We start from the raw sequence: 20,594 nt of genomic DNA, 5'->3' as shown, positions 1-20,594 counted from the left end.
TGATCAATGTGCAAGCATCGTACTTAATGGAGGTTAAGCATGATATGCATTTTAACTTGACCCGCCATGCGCCTCTCTATCCAAGGGAGGTAGTCATACCGCGTTGGTGAACAATAAAATGGATACATCAATTTTTTTTCCAGTGTAGTGCACGTGCCTCAGCCCGAATGACTCCAATTTAAAAAGACTATGGGCTCTGCATGGTAGAGTGTGTACTATACATGAAAGCGCATTAGAGTATTTAACATGAATTTCGTGGAATACGTACTCCATCATTTTTCTAAAATATATACACCGAACACATCATTGATTTTCTAAGATATATAAACTGAGGATGTATAACATAAATGCTTTTTTTTGACAAAGTAACATAAATGCTTCTTGCCGCCGATGCTTGAGATAGAATGCACACGACGGAGTATAATGTAGTACTTAATCTTCCTTTTCGGTTTGTTGGGCTTATATAACTTAGGGGGGGCAATATACCATAACTATGGAGTATTTGTCCCCCCCCCCCCCCCCACACACACACACACACCCACCCTTTTCTGTTTGTTGGGCTTGTCTCATTATATATATATATTTGGTTTGTTAGTCCTATTTTCATTTCTCTTCCTCACCTATTTGGATTTCGAGCTGCATAAATTTGTTGCATGCAAAGGTTCAAAGGAAATTCTCCAATACATGTAACCATTTCTACTTAATTGGTGGTCATGCATGCATGCATCGCATTTAATGAAGATTAAATCATGATATTTAGTTCTAGCTGGCCATGTGCCTTCCTGCTTTTGCGGATGTTGTCATGCCATGCTTGATGCACACATTAGAGGATAAATTAACACTGATGCATGCATTAGTGGTCACATCAAAAAAAAATCCCCGTTGCAACGCACAAACATACTCCATGTGCTAGTATAGCACATTAAGAGCCAAACTGATAATTAAAAACATATTATCCCCAGTATTCGTCCCACGATATGCAAATGTTAAAAAGCTTATGAAATCAAATAAATAATGAGGCAAATTTAATCTACACTACCACAAATTCAACATGAGTCGAATGAACCACATTGTAAAAAAAACTAAATAACTATCGTATTATGCTAGCTATGCAACTACACTGAAGAAAAAATTGCTGTTTCTTTCCCTGATAGCCATCCATCATTATAATGGATAGTTTCTCTGTTCTTAACGCAATCCTTTGCGATCAATCCTATATGTTTGCATCATTGATATTGTATTGTACGTATCTTCCTTGCACCACGATGTCATTAGTTTAAAGTGCAAAACTGATGGATAGAACTGGACGATGGTGTACCTTGGATGGAGCACGTATGCATGGTGTTTCCGAAACTCAATGGATCAGCGAGATTGGAAGATTCGGCGCGGATGCAACCGATGTCTCACATCGTACAGGAGGAGTTCGTTGGACTTTGACTGCGACCATCCATTGCCCCATGCCACGATCTTGTTGAGTCATCATAGCTACGTATTCTCCCATTCGTATCTATTCCATCATGTAGCCATGCAAATCATAGCAGAACAATGTAACAATCAATGATTTAATTAGCATAGCATGGCACGGAGAGAGTCAGATCGACACATCTATCGCCGCATGCATGTACCATGAAGATGAATCCAGCAAGGGTACTTACCTCTAACTCCGCCGCAGCGGAATCCATCTGCCCAATCAAAGTGTCGCTGCTGGTCACTCCATGTTCGTCCCATGCACTCCGCTGGCCTCCAGGATCACAACTCTAGAAGGAATCTGCCAAGATCAAATTTCAATGGGCACTTGAAGCCGCACGTCGGCCCTGGCGGTAGCATGGATGGGGCGGTCTGGCTCCTCGTTGATCCCGCCCAGCATGTACAGATACTCGTGCATCGCGACCAGAAACTGGCAGTCACAAGGGCGTCAATTCCAACACTTGCAACGCCATCGAGAGCGCCCCGCGCTACCGGTGAGAGCAAATGCCGCCCGAGTCAGGATCGCTAGATGAGGCGTGCAAAGAAACATAGAGAGGAGAAACGTTGGCCGTAGCTGAGCTGATGCGATTGTCTCCACAAAGGCTCTTAGATTCTCCATCGCTGTTGTATGAGGAGCCGGTAGATAGCAGGGTAGACCCACAGTGTGCGCCAGGAGAGAACAAGGAAGATCACAGAGCCGTGGACATTGATGGGAGGCGGCAAATCAGACGCACAATTGGAAAGATGATCTGCAGAAGCGCAGCGCCCCAGCCCACGCCGTCGAACCCGGCAGGCGACATCGCACAGAACGGAGCAGGTCCCGTGCGAAGGACTGTTGGATCCGATCTGATTTGGGGATTCCATTGAGGGACCCGTGTCCTTTCTGTATGTACCTTCGGCTTGTGGAACGGGTAAAGAGTCCATGTCGGAAACCACGGGGCTTGCTTGAGCAGAGTTCATGTCGAAGTAAGGACGGGAAAAGGCTGCGTGGGAATTTATTTTCCGATTGGGGCTGATTGTTTCTTTTGCCCAAAAAACTGAAAACGTAAATTCACGAAAAGAAGCGTATTGTGATGATGAACCCACGGAGTCAATCCGTGCTTTATTATTGCTAGCAAAAAAGCCCGTATGTTGCAACGGGTGAAAATCAATATCAGACGCCCTTGCCGTTTCGTAGCTTATCCTCTCTCTACCCTTGTCCACGATAGTTATGATATCTACGTGATCACAATGCACTCAAATGTGATCAATCCCGACATGATGCGTTGATCCACCACATAACACACTACCTATGTAGGTTAGCATTAGCCGACAAACTCATGTGGAATTACTTTTCATAAATGGATATTGTTAATAGCTAATTAAACCTGGGCAAACGTCGGGCCGGGCCGGGTTTCGGGCCGGGCTTGTAAAAGCCCGACCTTCATTTCTCAAGCCCGAGCCCGGCCCGAAGCCCGAAATACTCCATATTTTCAAGCCCGAGCTCGGTCCGAAATCAAGCCCGAAGCCCGAAAGCCCGAAGCCCGAATGTTGTTTTTTTGTACGCGCACGTGCAAGCCCGGCCCGAAATATAGAAAAAATGAAGCCCGAGCCCGGCCCGAACTATCTTTCGGGCTGCAAAACAAAGCCCGAGCCCGGCCCGAACTATCTTTCGGGCTGCAAAACAAAGCCCGAGCCCGGCCCGGGCCGTGTTTTTCGGGCCGGGCTGCCCATGCCCGGGTTTGTAGCTAATGACCAACAGATGAAAAGGTTAAAAACATCACTCTAAGGCCGACACCAACAAGAGGTTTAAAATCCTGAGCAAATTAACATGCACAATCATATGACCCTAGCAGTTACATTGTGTATACTTTTTTCAATGTCAGACTCTAGGCTACGTGTCGATGCCAGGAAAGTAGCCGACACGATGCAAAAACTGCCAGGATTTTATTCCTAGCGCCGCATTGTACCAGCCCTAACCACATTTCAAATGGCAAAAAATACTTTTAATTTTCTGGAAAAACTGAGATGGCTTTTCTGAACTCTTCTTGATCATGTATATCCATATGGCAGGGAGCCTCAAAAAGCTCACAAGCAAAAGAGCAATTACGGCGAGGCAACATAACTTTGTTCCGTAGTGGACATCTTATTGTGAAGATGAAGAAGTTCCTCGATCTGCATGGGTTTGTTTCATTGAAAATTGAGCGTAATAAAAATAAATTTGCTCGTAATCTAGCTAATATTAATTGGTAGGTAGCACCGCTAGTTGGTTGCATCGGTTTGAACCCGTATATCTAAATTTGTATATCTAAATTTGTATTAACGCACTGTAACACTATTACATTTATCCCGCGAATAAATATGTTTGTTGGAAATTGGTGCAGGCAAGCAGCTGGTCAACACAACCGATAATGGAACCCATACCAACGATGATGACTTGAAGAGGGCGTTAGGAAAGTGGAAAAAAATAAAAAGCGCATAGCCATGAATAGACAGAGCGCTTTTTCTCTACTTCATTTCTTAAAACAAAGCGGCAAAAAAATGTCAATAGGCCACATGAAGTCTGCGTACGTGGACCAGGCTGGTCATTGTGATTTCCATTCATTGACCAATGTGTAGACCGTTTTAGTTTGCGTAGATTGAGTGAATGAAATGTGTCCTACCTTCCGCAATTTACTCGTCTTCCACTCGATATATTGAATTGTATTCTGATCCACTTTCTGTCACATGGCCCACTTTCGTCAGGCATTTAATGCAGCTGTTCCCGTTAGGTAATGTCCGGTCCATAATCCTGTCACACACTGGACCGTTTTTCAGAACGTGGTGAGCCATTTCATTAATGCCAGACCACTGATTTCCAACCCCAGCCATCCTTCTTCCTTTACAAGGTTTCCTCTTCGCTGCACAAGCCTAAAGTTCCTCCCTTAGTTTAAATTGTCAAACTTAATCCAAATTGTCACAAAGTATAACCCTCACACATCAGGACCAGAAAGATTACGAAAATAATACTGGGCAATTTGCACCCAAAACATACACCGATGCAAGCTACTGAATCAAGGAGCAAAGCACAATGTTCATTCCATTTTTCAGAAAAAAATGAGAACTTAAATATTATCAAGGGGCGGGTTACAATCATTACAATGGGTCTGCATAACTCTCCTCTTGAGAACATATCAGGTGATACGACCTCTCTGATGATACAATGCTCCAAGATCATAATGAAGGCACACGTGACTGGAGCTCCTCCAATGCGAAATATAACAAAAACACCCTGATAATATTTCTAAAATTAGTTTATGGAATTAACATACCAAACAGTTTGTTAGTATCCAAGTACAAAGTACCAAAAAAATAGTGGATTTATCTTGTTCAAACTTTAGCACTAGGAAAAATAAAATATGTTCATAGTTTCATATGGAGATGGAAAAATAGCAAGAGGAATATTTGGTTTGAGTGTCTTCACAAAGTGAAACAGAGCCCTTATTTTTGACAACCAATGAAACTTGACGCTGGTTATACTAGTAGTAGGAAAGGGCCTCACTCTCAATGAAGAACATGATCCAGGGTGTGTTCTGTATATTTCATGGTGGAGGAACTGTTCATCAAGTGTGCATTCATCACATCCATTCGAACACAATCTAGTGGTCCAGCAGTCCAGGATGCATCCGAGCATTGTATCACCAGAAAGACGGTATCACCTGACATGTTCTCCTCTCTGGCAAGCCCTGCTTGGAGATACATATCTCCTCGACTCCTTTGCACAGCTAGCAACTTCATGGGCTACTTCATTATTGTGTCAGGCATGATGTCCTTGATGTCTCTGATTTGACTGCCATATTATAGAAAAATCAGTTTCATGCAGCAAAGACCCAGTATAGCGATCAGCAAGTAAGGTAATTCGACTTAGAACAGCACACGATTTGGCTTCTTCAAAACCTCCTCGCACCACTTCAAGTTAGCACATGCAGAGAATATGACCAAGCCCTCCCAGTCCTTCATCACATCACTGTAGTCCTCCCGGTGCTTGTTGCTTGACTAGTGGCCTGAATGAAGCTCCCGCCGACAACACAGATCCAAAAGGAATAAATTCTGCATATCATCTTTACCTTCAAGACATGCAGCCCCACGTGTGCAAACTGACCGCCTTCTCACTCAAACACTTCACAGCCGTCCAACATTGTCACCTCGTATGATAAACCACACCATTTTTCCGTACGCTCTTCCTCCGTATGTTTTGTGATGCAAGTTTTGTGTCTGACTGTAAACATCAATGTGCTTATGGGATGGCCAGTGAATCGTCTCTCCGAAATGTGGCGACAACAAGTGGTTGCGCTTGCGGCTCTCCCTGTGCTCTGCAATGTACCATCAATTGTCCTCGTCTTATGAGCACGAGACACTTGCAGCGACATGACCTGATGTTCTCGACTCCTGCTTTACCCTGCACAGTGGTCACACTAAATCTCAGAACAGCCAAGACTTCAGCAACACTATCAACAGTAGTAAAAACAAACAGGAACTGATGAACTATCTAGTATCTATATAAGGTTCGTGCTTACCAAACACCCACGGACAATCTCCTGCATGCATTTAGTCCTCTCAACATTAAACCTGCTCTTGCCCTATCTTATCCCAAACCCTTTCTCTCATGAATATAGGTTGTAGAAGTCATACGCCTCCCAGAGCGAATCAAAACTTGTCCCAATGGCCGGCACAATGATATTTTCTGTAGGGTTCTCTACAAAACCTCTTACTGATTTCTCGAACGCAGTCACACGCGAGGGGCACGATGTCCAGCAAGACGCCGCTGCTCCAATCCTCACCCTGCAACATTTCTGCCATTAGCTCCAGCAGGTACCCATAAAAAAAGCAGCGGCAGACCTTGTATTTTTTGTGTTCACCAGCAAATGAAACCATGCTGCTGTCTACTACCTATGAACTTTCCTAATTCACTACCCCTCCTGTATTCGCCTCGTACCAAATTAGCCCACAGCTCACTTCTGTACTGCTTACCCAATAACTACTCTGTTTCTAAATTATTCGGTCTCAAGTATATTCCTTCCTATATCAGCCCACAGCTCCACCTTATGTATTGCTTACCTGATAACTACTCTGATTTTAAATAGATTTCTATTGTGAGTTAGATTTCTATTCAGTATCAAGTGTATTCCTTCCTTTCTAAATTAGATTGATATCTTTGTTTTACGGTTTTGCTATTTTACAGCTGACTGTTTTGCAATTCGCCAACATTCAAGTCGTTGTCCGTCCGTTCTTGCGCGGAGATTCGTGCTGGTCTTGTTGCCGGGTCCGGTTTTTTTGTGTTGTGCGGTTTTCTCTGTGCCCGTTATCGCCGCGCCCGGCCGGCTCTGATTTTTGTCTCGTTTGAATTTGGGGTAGCGTGCCTTTCCTCCCTTTTCATTTCGTCCTCTCTGTTTGGATAAGGCTGAGGGGGAGCTCGAGCGGCGGAGCAGGAGGCGATTCTCCCCGTCCATGGCGATTTCGAGACCTTCCCCCACTCGAGCTTGATTTCTCTCCCCTTCCCCTTCGCTCCCCGGTGTCGCGGTTGGTTGTTCCTCTCTCTCTCTCTCCCCGTCGCGCGCTTGTGTTGTTCTGCTCTTGTTCGTCCCAGATCTAGGTCAGTTCATGTCGCCCTCTCGCGCATGTGGTGCAGCCGCTAGATTGCTAGGCTTCTGGTTGTTGTGGTCGTCCCGCGCGCGCTGCTGTTTGTACTGTTGTAGTTTGTAGATGCAGCGGCTTTGTCCCCCTTTTGTCTGTGGAGATGTAGCTGTTCATGTAGATGAGAGGGCGATCTGTAGATGTTCCTGTAGGTACTCGTGTTCCTGTAGGCGCGAGGGATTCTGTAGATGTTTCTGTAGATGTTCCTGTAGGTGCTCATGTTCCTGTAGGTGAGAGGGCGATCTGTAGGTGCTCATGTACTTGTAGCTGCTCATGTTCCTGTAGCTGATGGGGATTCTGTAGATGTAGCTTGGCGGATGTCTGTAGTTGTAGCATGCGGGATGTTGTAGATGTACTGGTAGATGTCTAGCTCGTTCCTGCTCGTGTCGGGATGCTCCCTGATGCTTCTGCGTGTTTTCCTGCTCTTGCCCTTGCTCATGTACTGGTAGATGCTAGGTGCTTGTGTCAAGCTCTTTTTTTGTATTCAAATGAATTAGGCTCCTGATTTGTTGTTGGAGGTGTAGTTCTCCTTTGTACCGTGTTTGTTTTTCTTCTAGCAGGAATGAATTTTAAGTTTAATTTCTGTGTACTTTTGGCTCGGCCCTTTTCAGTGTTGTCAATTGTTTGATCAGACTTTTTCAGTGTCGTCACAGACTTCCAGTGTAATATCAGTTTTGTAGTCTTACAGGGGTAATTTCTCCCAGTTTGTATAGTGTAATTAACCCTGAATTTCTAGGGTGATTTTTTATTGTAATTGCAGTGTAGTTTTATGTGTAATTTTCCCAGATTTTCATGGTAACTTTATGTCAGTTTTACTGTGTAATTCATCTCAGATTTACAGACTTTAAGTGTATTTTAGCCGTTTAATTCCACTGTGATTTTATCTCATTTGTTGCATTGTAATGTAATTTGTCTCAGTCTTGCAGCATAACCTGTCCCAGATTTTATGTGTAATTTGAGTGGATTTTCTCACAGTGTAGTTCATCCCAGCATTTCGTACTTTTAAGTGTAATTTACTTATTTAATTCCAGTGTAATTTTGGTGGATTTTACAGTGTAGTTCATCCTAACTTTACAGTGCATTGTACCCATTTAATTCCAGTGTAATTTTAGTGGATTTTCCAGTGTAATTTGTTTGTAGTTCAGTGTAACTTATTCTAACTTTACAGTGCAGTGTACCCATTTAATTCCAGTGTAATTTTAGTGGATTTTACAGTGTAATTTGATTTGTAGTTTCAATGTAATTTATTTTAACTTTACAGTGCAGTGTACCCATTTTAATTCCACTGTAATTTTAGTGGATTTTCCAGTGTAATTTGATTGTAGTTTCAGTGTAACTTATTCTAACTTTACAGTGCAGTGTACCCATTTAATTCCAGTGTAATTTTAGTGGATTTTACAGTGTAATTTGATTTGTAGTTTCAATGTAATTTATTTTAACTTTACAGTGCAGTGTACCCATTTAATTCCAGTGTAATTTTAGTGGATTTTACAGTGTAATTTGATTTGTAGTTTCAATGTAATTTATTTTAACTTTACAGTGCAGTGTACCCATTTTAATTCCAGTGTAATTAAGTCGATTTTTCAGTGTAATTTGATTGTAGTTTCAGCGTAATTTATTCTAACTTTACAGTGCAGTGTACCCATTTAATTCCAGTGGATTTTTTAGTGTAATTGATTGTAGTTTCAGTGTAATTTATTTAACTTTACAGTGCAGTGTACCCATTTTAATTCCAGGTAATTTGAGTGGATTTTTCAATGTAATTTGATTGTAGTCTCAGTGTAATTTTATGTTCCATTTACAGGTTTAAATGGGTAGGCTACGGAAAGTGTCTCATCAGGATGTTCCATTAGTATCATCTTTAGAGAGTGCAGATTCACTGGATGAAGCTTTTGTGCCTAATGATTTTGCAGAAGATGGTTCTCATACTGTGTCTCCGGTAGTTACTTATTTATGTTTCTTTTCTTTGTTGTTTAATTTCTTTATCTTTTAGCTTTGATTTAATTATTATTTTGGTCTGTTTTATTTCTTCTTTGTTTGCAGGATCTATCTCGAGATGAAGGAGAGTTCGACAAGGCTCTTTTGAAGTTCTATCTCAATCAAGTATGTTCTTTCTTTTCTTTTTAGTTCTTTCTTTCTTTTGTTAATTTGGCTTTTTTCTTTTTGGTGACATTTGTGTTTTTTGTCATTTTCAGAAAGTAAAATGCTTAAAGAGGAAACTATCATCTGCTTCTAGGAGGAATGTGGTTAGTTCCCCATATCTGTATAAATGTCCTGTATTTTCGTGCTCTCATATAATGTTAGTTTTTGCTTTTCCAGATGATAGCTTCATGTAGTATATTTTATATGTAATTTACCTTGGTAGCATGTAATGTTTTCTGTCCTGCGTAGTTTTGTTGTTCTTCTGTAATACAAAGGTAACCACAGAAGTTTGGTTTTCAGAGTTTTCAACCGTAGTTGTGTTGTTTATGCGTTAGTTGTGTACTTTATTTAAGTACTGTTGTAATCTGAATGTATTAATGTTTTCTTCCTTGTGTATTTTCTTAGTTTTATTGTTTCGGTTCTATCCTATGTTTTTCATTTGTGTCTCTCCTTTTGTTGTTTTGTAGAGGCAGAAACGATCTACTGATTTCCCCACTTGTGCCACTTTCACTAGATATTCTGGGAAGTTGTTCTCTGGTGTTGTTGCTGGAATGTGTCCTAGGTATCAGAATGTCATCCAGACATACGGCATGGGCTGTCTCTTAAACTTTGTTAGGACCGAGGTTCCCCTTAGGCTAGTGAAGTGGCTTGCTAGTAGGTTTGATGTCCCTTCATCTGAATTCCAGTTCGAAAGGAAATTTATCCCAATGACCAAGTATGATATCCATGATATCCTTGACCTCCCAGTAGATGGTGAGCCACTTGTGTCTGATCCTGAGTCTGGACGTGATTTTATCCTGTCTCACTTCAATGTTTCTAGTATTCCTCCTGTCTATTTCTTCGCCAGCAAGCTTAAATCCACCGAAGTCGAGTTGTCTGATGAAGACATTTCCATTTGCTTCATGATTGTTGCGTTGTCCTCATTCCTTTGTCCCAACTCTAGCCTCAGTCCTAGCCCGAAGTACCTGCATATTTTCAGGGATTGTTCTTCTGTGTGCAACTATGATCTGTCCGGATATGTTTATGAGTGGTTGTTGAGCAGCATCAAAAAGTTCAAGAATTCCACTAAAGTTGCTTCTAAAAGATCAGTGACGTCTGGTGGTTGTCACTATGCTTTTGCTGTAAGTCTTGTTCTTGTTCTTTACTTTTATTTTAAGTTTTTTTTATGTTATTTCCTTTAATCTCTTTCTTGCGTGGTTGTTTATAGGTTTGTTACCTTGACCAACTTAATTTCGGTCTCCATTCTGTCCCTGATGTCAAGCCCCGGATTCTAGCATGGAGAGGTAACAAAGTTAAGCAATTTTCAGAGCTTGACAGAAACAATAGCCGCTCTTATGGCAAGAGGCCTCTAAAGCGGTTGTTTGCTCCAGTTAATCCGCAGGTTTGTTATTTTTGTTCTTTTGTTTTAAATTTATAATTATTTTTTTGCTTGTTTATGTTTTCAGTATGTTCTCATATGGAATTACTCCTTCTCGTTCTAGAAGTCTATCGAGAAATCTTCAGCAAGCAAAGATGGTGATGTTCCCCTTTGCAGTGACATGCTTTTTGAAATGAATGTGCAGAAATCCTTCGGTGCTCGTTTTGGGTTTGAGGTTAGTGTAGTTTTGGGTTTGTACTTTCTGCTCTTTTTCCACTTTGTTGCTTTGGCTGTTTTAATTGTGTTGTTTTATTGAACTTTTTTCAGGCTGCTCAAGTAGTCATAAACCTTGTTCAATCTAGGAACAAAGACAAGCCCAAGCTATTTGTACAATGGTCACAGTCCCTTGTAATTGACGTTCTAGAATGCTTATCACTCTCTACTCTAAATGCCAAATCTGTCCCGACACCTAAAGTTTATTCAAGTGAGGGTCATTCTTTCAACAAGTTCTCTTTTGGTTAGTTCCTTTTTGAAGTTCTTTCCTGTTTTGTTATTATTTTCTGATTTATATATTTCTTGCTTGTATGATCTTACTTTTTTGTCCTTTCGCATGTTGTTTCTTTATCCTTTTTGCAGGCGCCAAGTCTGTCTCTATTCAATCTTTCATTGATGAGAGGAAGTGTGAGACTGTTGTTGAGAAATCATCTCCTGAAGTCCAGCAGCAAATCCCCAATTTGAATGAAGCTTCTCCTTTTGTTTCTGGTGTTGTTAGTGTTGGGGGTTTTCACAACCCAGTAGTTTTATCTAGTTCATCTCCAGCTCCTAAAGTGTGTGATGAGGTATTATACACTTCGTATTTAGTGCTTCTTCTTTTTTGTCTTATATTCGCTTGATGATTTAGTATTTTTATCTTTTTTTATTTTCTTTTGCGGGGCGTGGTAAATGAGGCAAATGTTGAAGCTGCAATTCCAGTGGCGGATTTATCTTCTATAAAAAGTCCTTCTCATTCTATAGGTCCGAGCTTTTCTTTTCTCTTATTTAAATTCTTGTATTCTTCATTTTCCTTTTTATTGTGTCTTGTTTATTTTTTTCTTCACCTGTGCTTGTATCTTCTCTTTTTGTAGGTATATCCCCTTCAACGACGCGGTGTGCAATTCCTGTTGTTGGTTCTACTTTGGAGCCCTCAGGTCCTTTGTGTGTTTATTTATTTTTCTTGGTATAGTTTGATATTGTTTTGAAACAATTTCTGTAACTCACCCTCTTGTTTTGTGTTTTGTGTAGCTGGTCTTATTAAGAAATGCGAACCCAAGGCCGATGATAATGGTTTTCAAAGACCCACTTTTGCTCAGTTAAATCGCACTCTTGGTGTTCAATCTAATGGCGATGTTACCAATGGTGAGCCCAATGTTAAAGAGGTCGATAATTCTTTTGGAGAACCGTCCCCTCTGGTTCCTATTCGCTTGTCGCAGCGTTTCCATAATGCGGTTGCAAGTTGTTTGCGGTCCCTGATGACGAGGGGGTTTGTTTGTCCAGGTCGAACGGGCAAGATGTTTACCCGACCCGTTTAGAGGTTCGTTTTTTGCTTTCTGGTGATTTTCCTGCTAGTACAGGTGTAATCTGTTGATTGGACAGAAAATTTGACTGTTTTTGAATTGAAAAACAGTCAGATGTCAATTAGACAGTCCCTTGTTTTAACTTTCTGTTACCTCCCCTGATAGCTAATATCCCATAGCTTTTCTGTTCCCAGTTATATATGGCATGTGCCTGTACTTGCTAGTCTTACATCTGTAATGATTTATAGCGATGCACCCTAGTTCAAACACATTAGCCATCATCAGAATAGTATCGAATTTCGCTACAGACTACCGACTCCCAAGGTTTGGTCATTCCAAACTAGAAAATTTCATGTACAGACCACAGACTAACAGGCCCGATGATTGCAAACAAATCATTTTCGTTTCGAACATATTCAGCATCAACAGAAAGCAGAAATTTTCCACTGCACATTGCACATTAAGAGGGTCGTATGTTTACTAGCAAATCCATATTTCATAGCAAAATTTCCGAAATCAACACAGTACATATTTTCCTAGCAAATACATTTTGACTGTGCATTTTACGCACAGAAAAAGCTTACTTGATTGCGGCGCACACCTTTTAGTCCAACCAGGGGTCTGCGGGCTCATCTTGCCGGTGGAGAGCTCGGATGCCTGCGATGACGCTTCAGGCCTGATCTCACCAGCCGCTTCTCCCTCACGGATCTGGCGTCCGCGTTCATGACAGGCACGGAGACGTCCGCGGCAAGTGGAACTACACCTCCTGTGCCGCACGCCACCAGATCCATGGGTGTAGTGCTCTCGTCAACCTCCTCAATCAAGGAGATTCTGGATCCCGTCACATACGAACAGAAGAATCACAGAGAGATTTAGTCAAAACGCAAAGGAATGACCTAGGGGCAAATCCTCCCGAACCACGCAAATCAAAGGCTCTCTCACCTGCTAATTGGCTGCATGAGAAACTTCATCGCCGAGAAATTGAGCCCTTCCCCTGGGCACGAACTCGCCTCCAGAAACAGCGTACCGGCCTGAGGAGGAAAAGCAAATTTCCTGGTCTATGGACCAAGACCACATCGAGCGTCCTGATCCACGGATCAGGAAAATCCCGGTGACGGCCGACGGACACAAACGACGGAGATCGCTTGCCTGGCCCACATACCAGGCCGACCACATACGTACACACTACAAAAAATGGAATTTCAACGCTCCCGTATTCCCACGGAAAACGACCTCGCACAGATCCCCATGTGCTACACGACGCTGTGGATAACGGGCTCATATGTGCTCGTGCACAGAAACTCCACGTCCTCTTCTACTTCCTTATTTACAAGGGCGCATATACATATAGAAGGCCTCCTCTTTCCTTTCTCTTTCCATCCCTTTCCTTCCTTGTTGCTGTGACATTGCTTCTCGTTTTTTCTTTTTATTTCTTACGTAATTAGCCTCATCTCATCCTTCCTCAGCGCACCCTTTTCCCTTCTTTACTATTAACTAGATCGGAAACGCGCCTTGGCGCAAGGGTGCCGGTCACAACGCTATGGCCAAGTAGTGAATGCTCAATTTAGTAGGATCAAGTTTAGCGTACCTATTCAAACATGATATAACAAAATAAAAGGAAGAAACATTCACATGTAGTTCAACATCGTCATGAAACTATAAGGCAGCATACAGTTTGGGGTGTTGCAAAAGTTATCATTTAGGTCACACAAAAGCATCGACGTTTCAAGGCTTTGCCGAATTAGGAAGATTCATGCAGACTGGAAAGGCAGGATCCAAGTGGGCCTCTTAAAAGGAACCAAAGTTTCAATCTATAAGCATTATGACATGCTTTCTTTTATCTGATATTTTTTTCATTCAAAAGAATCATCAATTATCCAAAACATGTAAATAACATCCAGGTTCTTCGCCCATGCACATGATGGCATATCAAAATATTTTCTGTCAAGCGATGATCAGTGATTTTTTACATAATTGGAATTAATAAACAATGAACTAAACCTGCTTGAATGCTAAGATGTTTCTAACACCATCAGGTTAGAAAAAGGATAATGTAACCATTTTTAAACACATCATGATGGCTCCATGTCCAGGTAAATCTTTGTGGCAGTAACAATACAGTAGAGGCAACAAAAAATAAAATAAAAAGGTTGTTCCTAGGTTGATGTTCGTCATTGTGTCGAGGAACATTTCCATCCTGAGGAAGACATCACAAATGAACGTAGGTTAGCAATGGAACATAAATGTATTGAATACAGGATGAGGTTTAGGATGATCAGTTGACTGGAAAAATCCATAGTGTCATTGTGTCATTCATATATGGAGGAAACATTGTTCGTTTATTTAACGGTGAGGCTCATTCATATATAGAGAATGGCTCAAGAAGTTGGAGCCGTTGCCTAAAATGTCGTGTCAAGACAATGACTAACTGATACTGCATATGTTGAAACCAAGAGCCAAAAAGACGGTGGTCAAAAATTGAATTAGATTATGATCAAGTAAATGCTACATGTTCCACATAGCAAATAGGTCCAATTATTAAAAAAAATAACGAAACATACATAATGTGGCAAAGAACCTGAAACATTACAATTTTAAACTTCTATACATTTAATTCGAGGTGCTTAAGTAAACCTTGGCTTAAGATTTTGTGTCGAGGAAACCCTTCAAATTGTTCCAGATCAACTTGAACACAGTGCCCACATACACAACAAAAATATGATGCAAGGTCAGCAATTTTAAATTAAAATTATTACTGCACTACACCATAATACTTCTTTTAAACTATCATAATGTAAACAAACTATTCAGTATCTACAACTAAGTAAAATAACCGTCGATAATAGTCTATCTTAATCTTCTGCATATGAACATATATGTGGTATATTTGTACCAGAAACATAAGAAGAGGGAACTTACAATGCTTGCCAATGTTGGGGATCAACGCTGATCACATCCATGCCAAGGTGGGCTTCAGGTCAGAGAGAGATGCAGCTGGCAACGTCCTCTACCTCTACTCCGGGGCGACCCTCCTTGTGCGTCCGCTTGCTTGATGGTATCCTTTGACTACAGATCATCCAAATTCCTCCACCTATGGGCTTCATTTACTGCACAGAAATGGAGTTAAGAGGGGGCTCAGTTTTAGACACCAATCTAATTATGGGATAGCATCATTATGGAAGTAGGCAGGAGCCTTGGCGAATAATAGATATGTTTGAAATTAAATAGACCAAACACTGCTAATTAGCAGCGGAAGAATATGTTGACTCATATATGAATTATAATGACCTCACATGGTGCTCAGCGCCATCGAGCGACCATCAATAAAAATTATAGTTCTCAACATTAGTAATCTAACACCAAGAAAATAAATAAGCAATCATAATCATCTGTCAACATTTTTTTTCTCTTCTAATTTTGTAGAAAAGGATGGAAGTTTTGTTCCAGAACCATAAATAGGAAAGAGAAAGAGAAAGAAATACTAAAATATAGGAAACTTAACTATTTGTCAAATCATGAGTTATGTACATAAAGTAGGCACAAAATTAACCTTGGAAGAGGATTACCTTCCTTTTTCTGGGCCCAACACCCTAATAGTGTACTGTGTACCATAAGAGCATCAGTAAGTGACACAACTAATCTGCCTACATACATGATAAAGAACTTCAATGCCATATGTGTGTGCTGAAAGCAAAAAAAGGAAATAAAAAATACTGCATCTGAACCATATTGACTACTAAAAGGGTACGCACAAGCTTTTCTAAATTTACCACAAATGTGATATAGTGTGCTATAATTAAATGGGTGCAATCTGAAAATTGCCAGCATCACAGATCATCCATGCTTCTAGTTACATCTATAAGTGGCCAGAAGGAATGACAAACTTTATTTAGCTTGTAATATGTGAATGCCAGGAAAGAGAAGTTGAATATATATAAGCAATCAACCAAGAAATGAGATGCTATATGTGAATAATATACAAGTAAGAAGATGCTATATCAATGAAGAGCATATGGGCACATCTAGGAAGAAAGAGAGTTCCTCAGTCATATAAATCAGCAGGTATGAGGCATAAACATGCATCTTGTATGCATCTAAACAAAACAATATGTACAAAGAGTTTTTTTCTGGGCCATCAGAAATAATGCATTCCAAGCATCAGATGTTACCTAGTAGGAAAAAATAATCCATTCGACAACAAACAATGCCTAGATTGCATCAAACTGAACCCATGCATAAAAAGGTTAACAGAAAGCAAGCTGAAGGCTTGTTACCTCAAAATCATCTCCTACATAGCTTAATATCTACAACTCATCTCCAAATGGTTCCTACAATATTGCAAACCTTGCCAATTGGGCATCATCCCCACATTCTTAAATATCTATATATGTGAATTAAGCTCAGTTGGTTTGAGCACACAGCTGTAATATGATGCAATGCATAGCAAGATAGAACAAAAAATGTCAAAAAGGCAGAATAAACTTGCAAAGAGGCTACCAACATAACAATAGGGATTCCTTTTTACCAAAAGCAAAAGCGGCAAGATGCACCTTGCTCCATGAAAATTAGGGCTCATAAGGGTCTAGGGACCTGATTCGTCCCTACGGCAGGCTAGCCTCGACAGGAGCAGTGGCTACCTCGACCTTGGTCCCTCTAGAGCTGCTGCACACACACTAACCTATATGTCAAGCTGCAAAATAAAAAGGATCAGACCAGACAGAGACGGAGGAAATGGGGGAAGTGGAGAGGCGCTCACCTCTACCTCCGCACGACGGATGCGTGACGTTTCACCTCGAGCCGTCTTCTTCCTGAAGTGCACGAACTCGAGGACAACGATTTGGCGCTCCTCCAGTCGACGACGACGCCTCCAAGCAGAGCAGCAGCGCGAGTGGCAACCAGCACACTTCAAACTTCTTAGTGTATGGAACAGAGTAATGCTGCAGTGAGGGAGCAAACCGAAGTTATACGGTGTGGGTAAGCAGTTGCTTATATCTAATTAGGAAGACCGAAAGATAGTGCCATCCCCATTTCCCTCAAAAGACAACAATAAAACATCAAGTTGCATCACTGAAAGCATAAGAAATTCCAACAATTTATAATTAGGAAGATGAAAGATAACGTACTCTAAAGATTTCTGGGCAGAAGACCAAAAGATAGTGACATCCCCATTTCCCTCAAAAGAGCATGTGCTATTAATATCTGATAGTATAGTAAGAATGATTTGTGTCCAGTGAAGAACATATCAACTGAAAATAATGGAAAAAGACATGGGCATTTACATGAATACAGTAGAGATGAGAGATAGGTAACTATTGTCATTTTACGAACCTATCACTTCCTCATCTGATAATAATGGTAAAATCATATAATTATATTTCTCTACATTAGTAATCTAGCACCAAGAAAATAAATAAGCAACCATAATCATTTGTCCAAACCATCATTGCTCTTATAATTTTGTAGAAAATGGCGAAGTTCAGTTCAGGAACAGAAATAAGAAAGATAATAAGATATACTAAAATATAGGAATTTAACTGCTTGTCAAATCATGAGTTATGCGCTACTATCGAATCTTGAGTTCCACATGAGTGAAACACGACATGGCTAAGCATTCAAAAGGAAGTAACAAAAAAATCATTAGACAAACAAAAATTAAAGTATCACTTGATCTATTTCTGGAGCAACACACAATATTAGCAATGCTAGCTATCTGCACAAATCCGTGACCAACCTAATCATGTGTACGCAAGTGACAATTAATAGCAAGCCAAAAGAAATGAAAATTTGTTTCTTTACCTACAACACATAATCGCTCCAACACATTTTCATTTCAGTAGTCTCCAAGCCAAACGCAACATGAGCTGAGTAAAAGAAGGCAAAACAACACTGGAGTAGGACCAAACGATGCATCACATAGCAACGAATTCCTAGCCCAGAACGAGGAAGAGTAATCCTCTTCCGAGGTTAATTCATTTTAGATGACAAACTGTGGGAAGAAAAAAGAACAGGTCCAGTAACATAGATGTGTTAACCAGCAAACACTACTCAGTCAGGTCCAATACTCAGCTTATTTCTGTCCCTTTTCAATATCAAGAATGATTATTAAGTAACCAAGTACATAACAAAAACAAATAATGTCTACATAGTAGCTCATCTCTCTGAATACAGCCACACTGATTTCGATGTACATTTTAGGAGCAATGGAAAACCAGAAAAACAGAAATAACTCACTGCTAACATAAGGAAAAAGGAGATCACCATATAAGCAAAAAAGAACAAAGCAAAATGAGACAAATAAGCATGGCAGAGCAGCACCCAGCATTCACGGCAACATGGAAGTGCTCTCTAAACTACAACCCAAAATAAACACATGTAGTTTTCTCTAAATGTTAACAGATGCATGGTTTGAAAATTTTCTAACCCAAACAATAACTCAAAACCAACCCATCTGGATCTGGGACAACACATTTAGATCTTAATTAACTTGTTCACCAGCACACAGATGGAGCAGATAACAGACGGTAGTAGCTTACGCAGCTCACTCAAGAACCACTAACTTCAGACTTGATAGTAAAGAATAATACACAAGAATGAACCTGAATCGGAGCAAAAGAAATGTTGTGAGTAAAAAGATCCAACTCTGCTGCACAAGAAAGTCACAACAATGGATCCAACTCTATTTTTAAATCCATTTCTCACCATGAATCCAGCTCTACTTCAAATCAATTGATTGCACATACGTTCAAACTGAACCAAACCAAGACGTGCATTATTTTAAAACTGAATCAAATTGCACAATGGCAATCAACACCTCCAAAACAAAAAAAGATTATTGTTACTCATGCATCTTCAGTACAATCTTCAGTAGTTCAGTTAACCACTGACTTACTGTAACTTAGGCACCATACAAGGTATAAAAACAGAATTGCAGAGCACTTGCAGACTTGTAATGTATTACACTGCAAACTTGGAGGAGGAGGGACACTTGTGCATACATGTTCATTTTGTTACATGTTCATTTCAGAGCCATCATCGTCGATGGGCTAGACTTGGAAGAGGAGGAGCCATTGTTGTCGATGAAAAAATTCAGAATTTGCAATGGTTCAGAACTTAATGATCTAGTAATTTGTTTAAAACTCTTCAGAATTTGTTTAAAACTTACTGCAATGGTTCAAAACTTAATGGTTTGGAACTCTAATGAATTTGTTTAAAACTTACTCCATAACATAAATGCTTACAACAGATTGACAAAATAGAGAGACCATAGTACAGAACAGAATTTTAAAAACTCAGTTTTAAATTGTGAAACAACAGCTTGATGCAGCAGGAGCATTCAACATTCAGTTTTGACCAAAACTGGGATGGAGCAGGGGTGGAGTACCTTCAGGCTAGAGCAGGGGTGGAGGGGCGTCCTCCATGGCGTCGGCGTCCGGGCGACTGAGCGAACTACATAGCTGCGTGGTAGATCTGGGAGGGAGATAGGACGGGGTGAGGAAGAGAGGATGGGATGTGGATGAGTGGAGGGACTTACCGGAGCCTCGCCGGAGCTGGAGTACGCCGTAGAAGCCCTCCTCGTCGTCTCCAATTGTCTGCCCGTGCTCCCGGCACAGGCACGCAGTTCCGTCCGAGGTCCCGTTCAGCTCCGTCGCGTAGCTATCCTGCTCACCCGCGCGTCTCCGCTGGTCCCCTGCCCCTGCTCGCCTGCCTCCTCGCATCCCACCTCGTGCGGTGCGGCGGCGGCCGACCGGGCGAAGGAGATGACGGCGGCGGGGCAGGGAGGCTGGTGCGGGGCTAGGGTTTGGAGGGGGAGAGAGAGAGGTGAGGCAGGAGGAAGAAGAGAGGGAGCGATTGCTTGGTGGCGGGCTTCGGCTCTTGGGCGACGGGCGGGGGCTGCTGCTTCTTTGGGAGGGAGCGGACGGTGGGGAGGAGAAGGCGCGGGACGGGGAGGATGGCTGGCGGCGCCGGAGAGGAGAGTGGGCTCGAGGGGAAGGGGACGACCCAACTCGCTCTCAGCCTCTCACGGTCTCACCCCTAGTGCTATCGGTCACTTTTCCAACCAGGCGAAACACCAAAAAAGCCCTCGGCGGGACACAGGAATAGCAGGCGGTGGCACAAGATTTTTACACTGTTTCGATCTACAGTGTCTCTTTTCGATCCAACGTTCCAGATCCCTCCATCTCGTGATCGAACGGCCTAAAACGCATCAAACAAAGCATCCGACGACCAGGAATCGCTAATCTCTGAGGAGGCTGGGTGCTCCCGGTATGTATCTTACCCTGATATATCGATTTTCTCTTTTTCCTTAATTCTTTCCCTTATTCTCAAGGCGGTTTGCTGATTTTAGATCATGGATATATATAAATTTATGGAATCTCTACTATTAAAGGAGGATCGAACGTCGTGATGGTTCGACCTCCTTGGAT

General features: G+C 41.5%; 1 protein-coding gene and 1 long non-coding RNA gene across 30 annotated transcripts; one reads left to right on the top strand and one right to left on the bottom strand.

Moving 5' to 3' along the window:
• Positions 1-4,543: 4,543 nt before the first annotated feature.
• On the bottom strand, positions 4,544-20,200 carry LOC123092142 (uncharacterized). Of its 21 annotated transcripts, none has more exons than XR_006444310.1 (10): positions 19,553-20,200; positions 17,295-18,982; positions 16,928-17,108; positions 15,738-16,861; positions 15,091-15,278; positions 13,114-14,368; positions 12,756-13,002; positions 6,003-6,267; positions 4,988-5,884; positions 4,544-4,717 (listed from the first exon to the last, which is right to left on the bottom strand). It is a non-coding gene; the product is annotated as an uncharacterized lncRNA (long non-coding RNA). The 21 variants fall into 21 exon arrangements; XR_006444320.1 differs by having other exon boundaries at positions 4,544-5,884; positions 15,738-15,815; positions 16,446-16,861; XR_006444324.1 differs by having other exon boundaries at positions 4,544-5,884; positions 15,738-16,592; positions 16,697-16,861.
• Positions 6,792-12,272, top strand: LOC123092141 (uncharacterized). Of its 9 annotated transcripts, XM_044513837.1 has the most exons (13): positions 6,792-7,005; positions 8,924-9,058; positions 9,163-9,222; positions 9,315-9,365; positions 9,729-10,382; positions 10,469-10,642; positions 10,743-10,853; positions 10,946-11,135; positions 11,255-11,457; positions 11,551-11,632; positions 11,743-11,805; positions 11,900-12,013; positions 12,152-12,272. In XM_044513837.1, the coding sequence occupies exons 2-13, from the start codon at positions 8,930-8,932 to the stop codon at positions 12,184-12,186; spliced, it is 1,866 nt and encodes a 621-aa protein (XP_044369772.1). In that variant the 5' UTR covers positions 6,792-7,005; positions 8,924-8,929; the 3' UTR covers positions 12,187-12,272. The 9 variants fall into 9 exon arrangements, with proteins under 9 accessions (XP_044369772.1, XP_044369773.1, XP_044369766.1 ...); XM_044513838.1 differs by lacking the exon at positions 11,743-11,805; XM_044513831.1 differs by having other exon boundaries at positions 6,794-7,005; positions 10,746-10,853; positions 11,900-12,272.
• Positions 20,201-20,594: the final 394 nt, after the last annotated feature.

Source organism: Triticum aestivum, chromosome 4B, assembly GCF_018294505.1.
Source record: "Triticum aestivum cultivar Chinese Spring chromosome 4B, IWGSC CS RefSeq v2.1, whole genome shotgun sequence".
NCBI lineage: Eukaryota > Viridiplantae > Streptophyta > Magnoliopsida > Poales > Poaceae > Triticum > Triticum aestivum.
The sequence above is the reverse complement of the archived record's forward strand: the minus strand, read 5'-3'. Positions and strand labels throughout refer to the sequence as shown.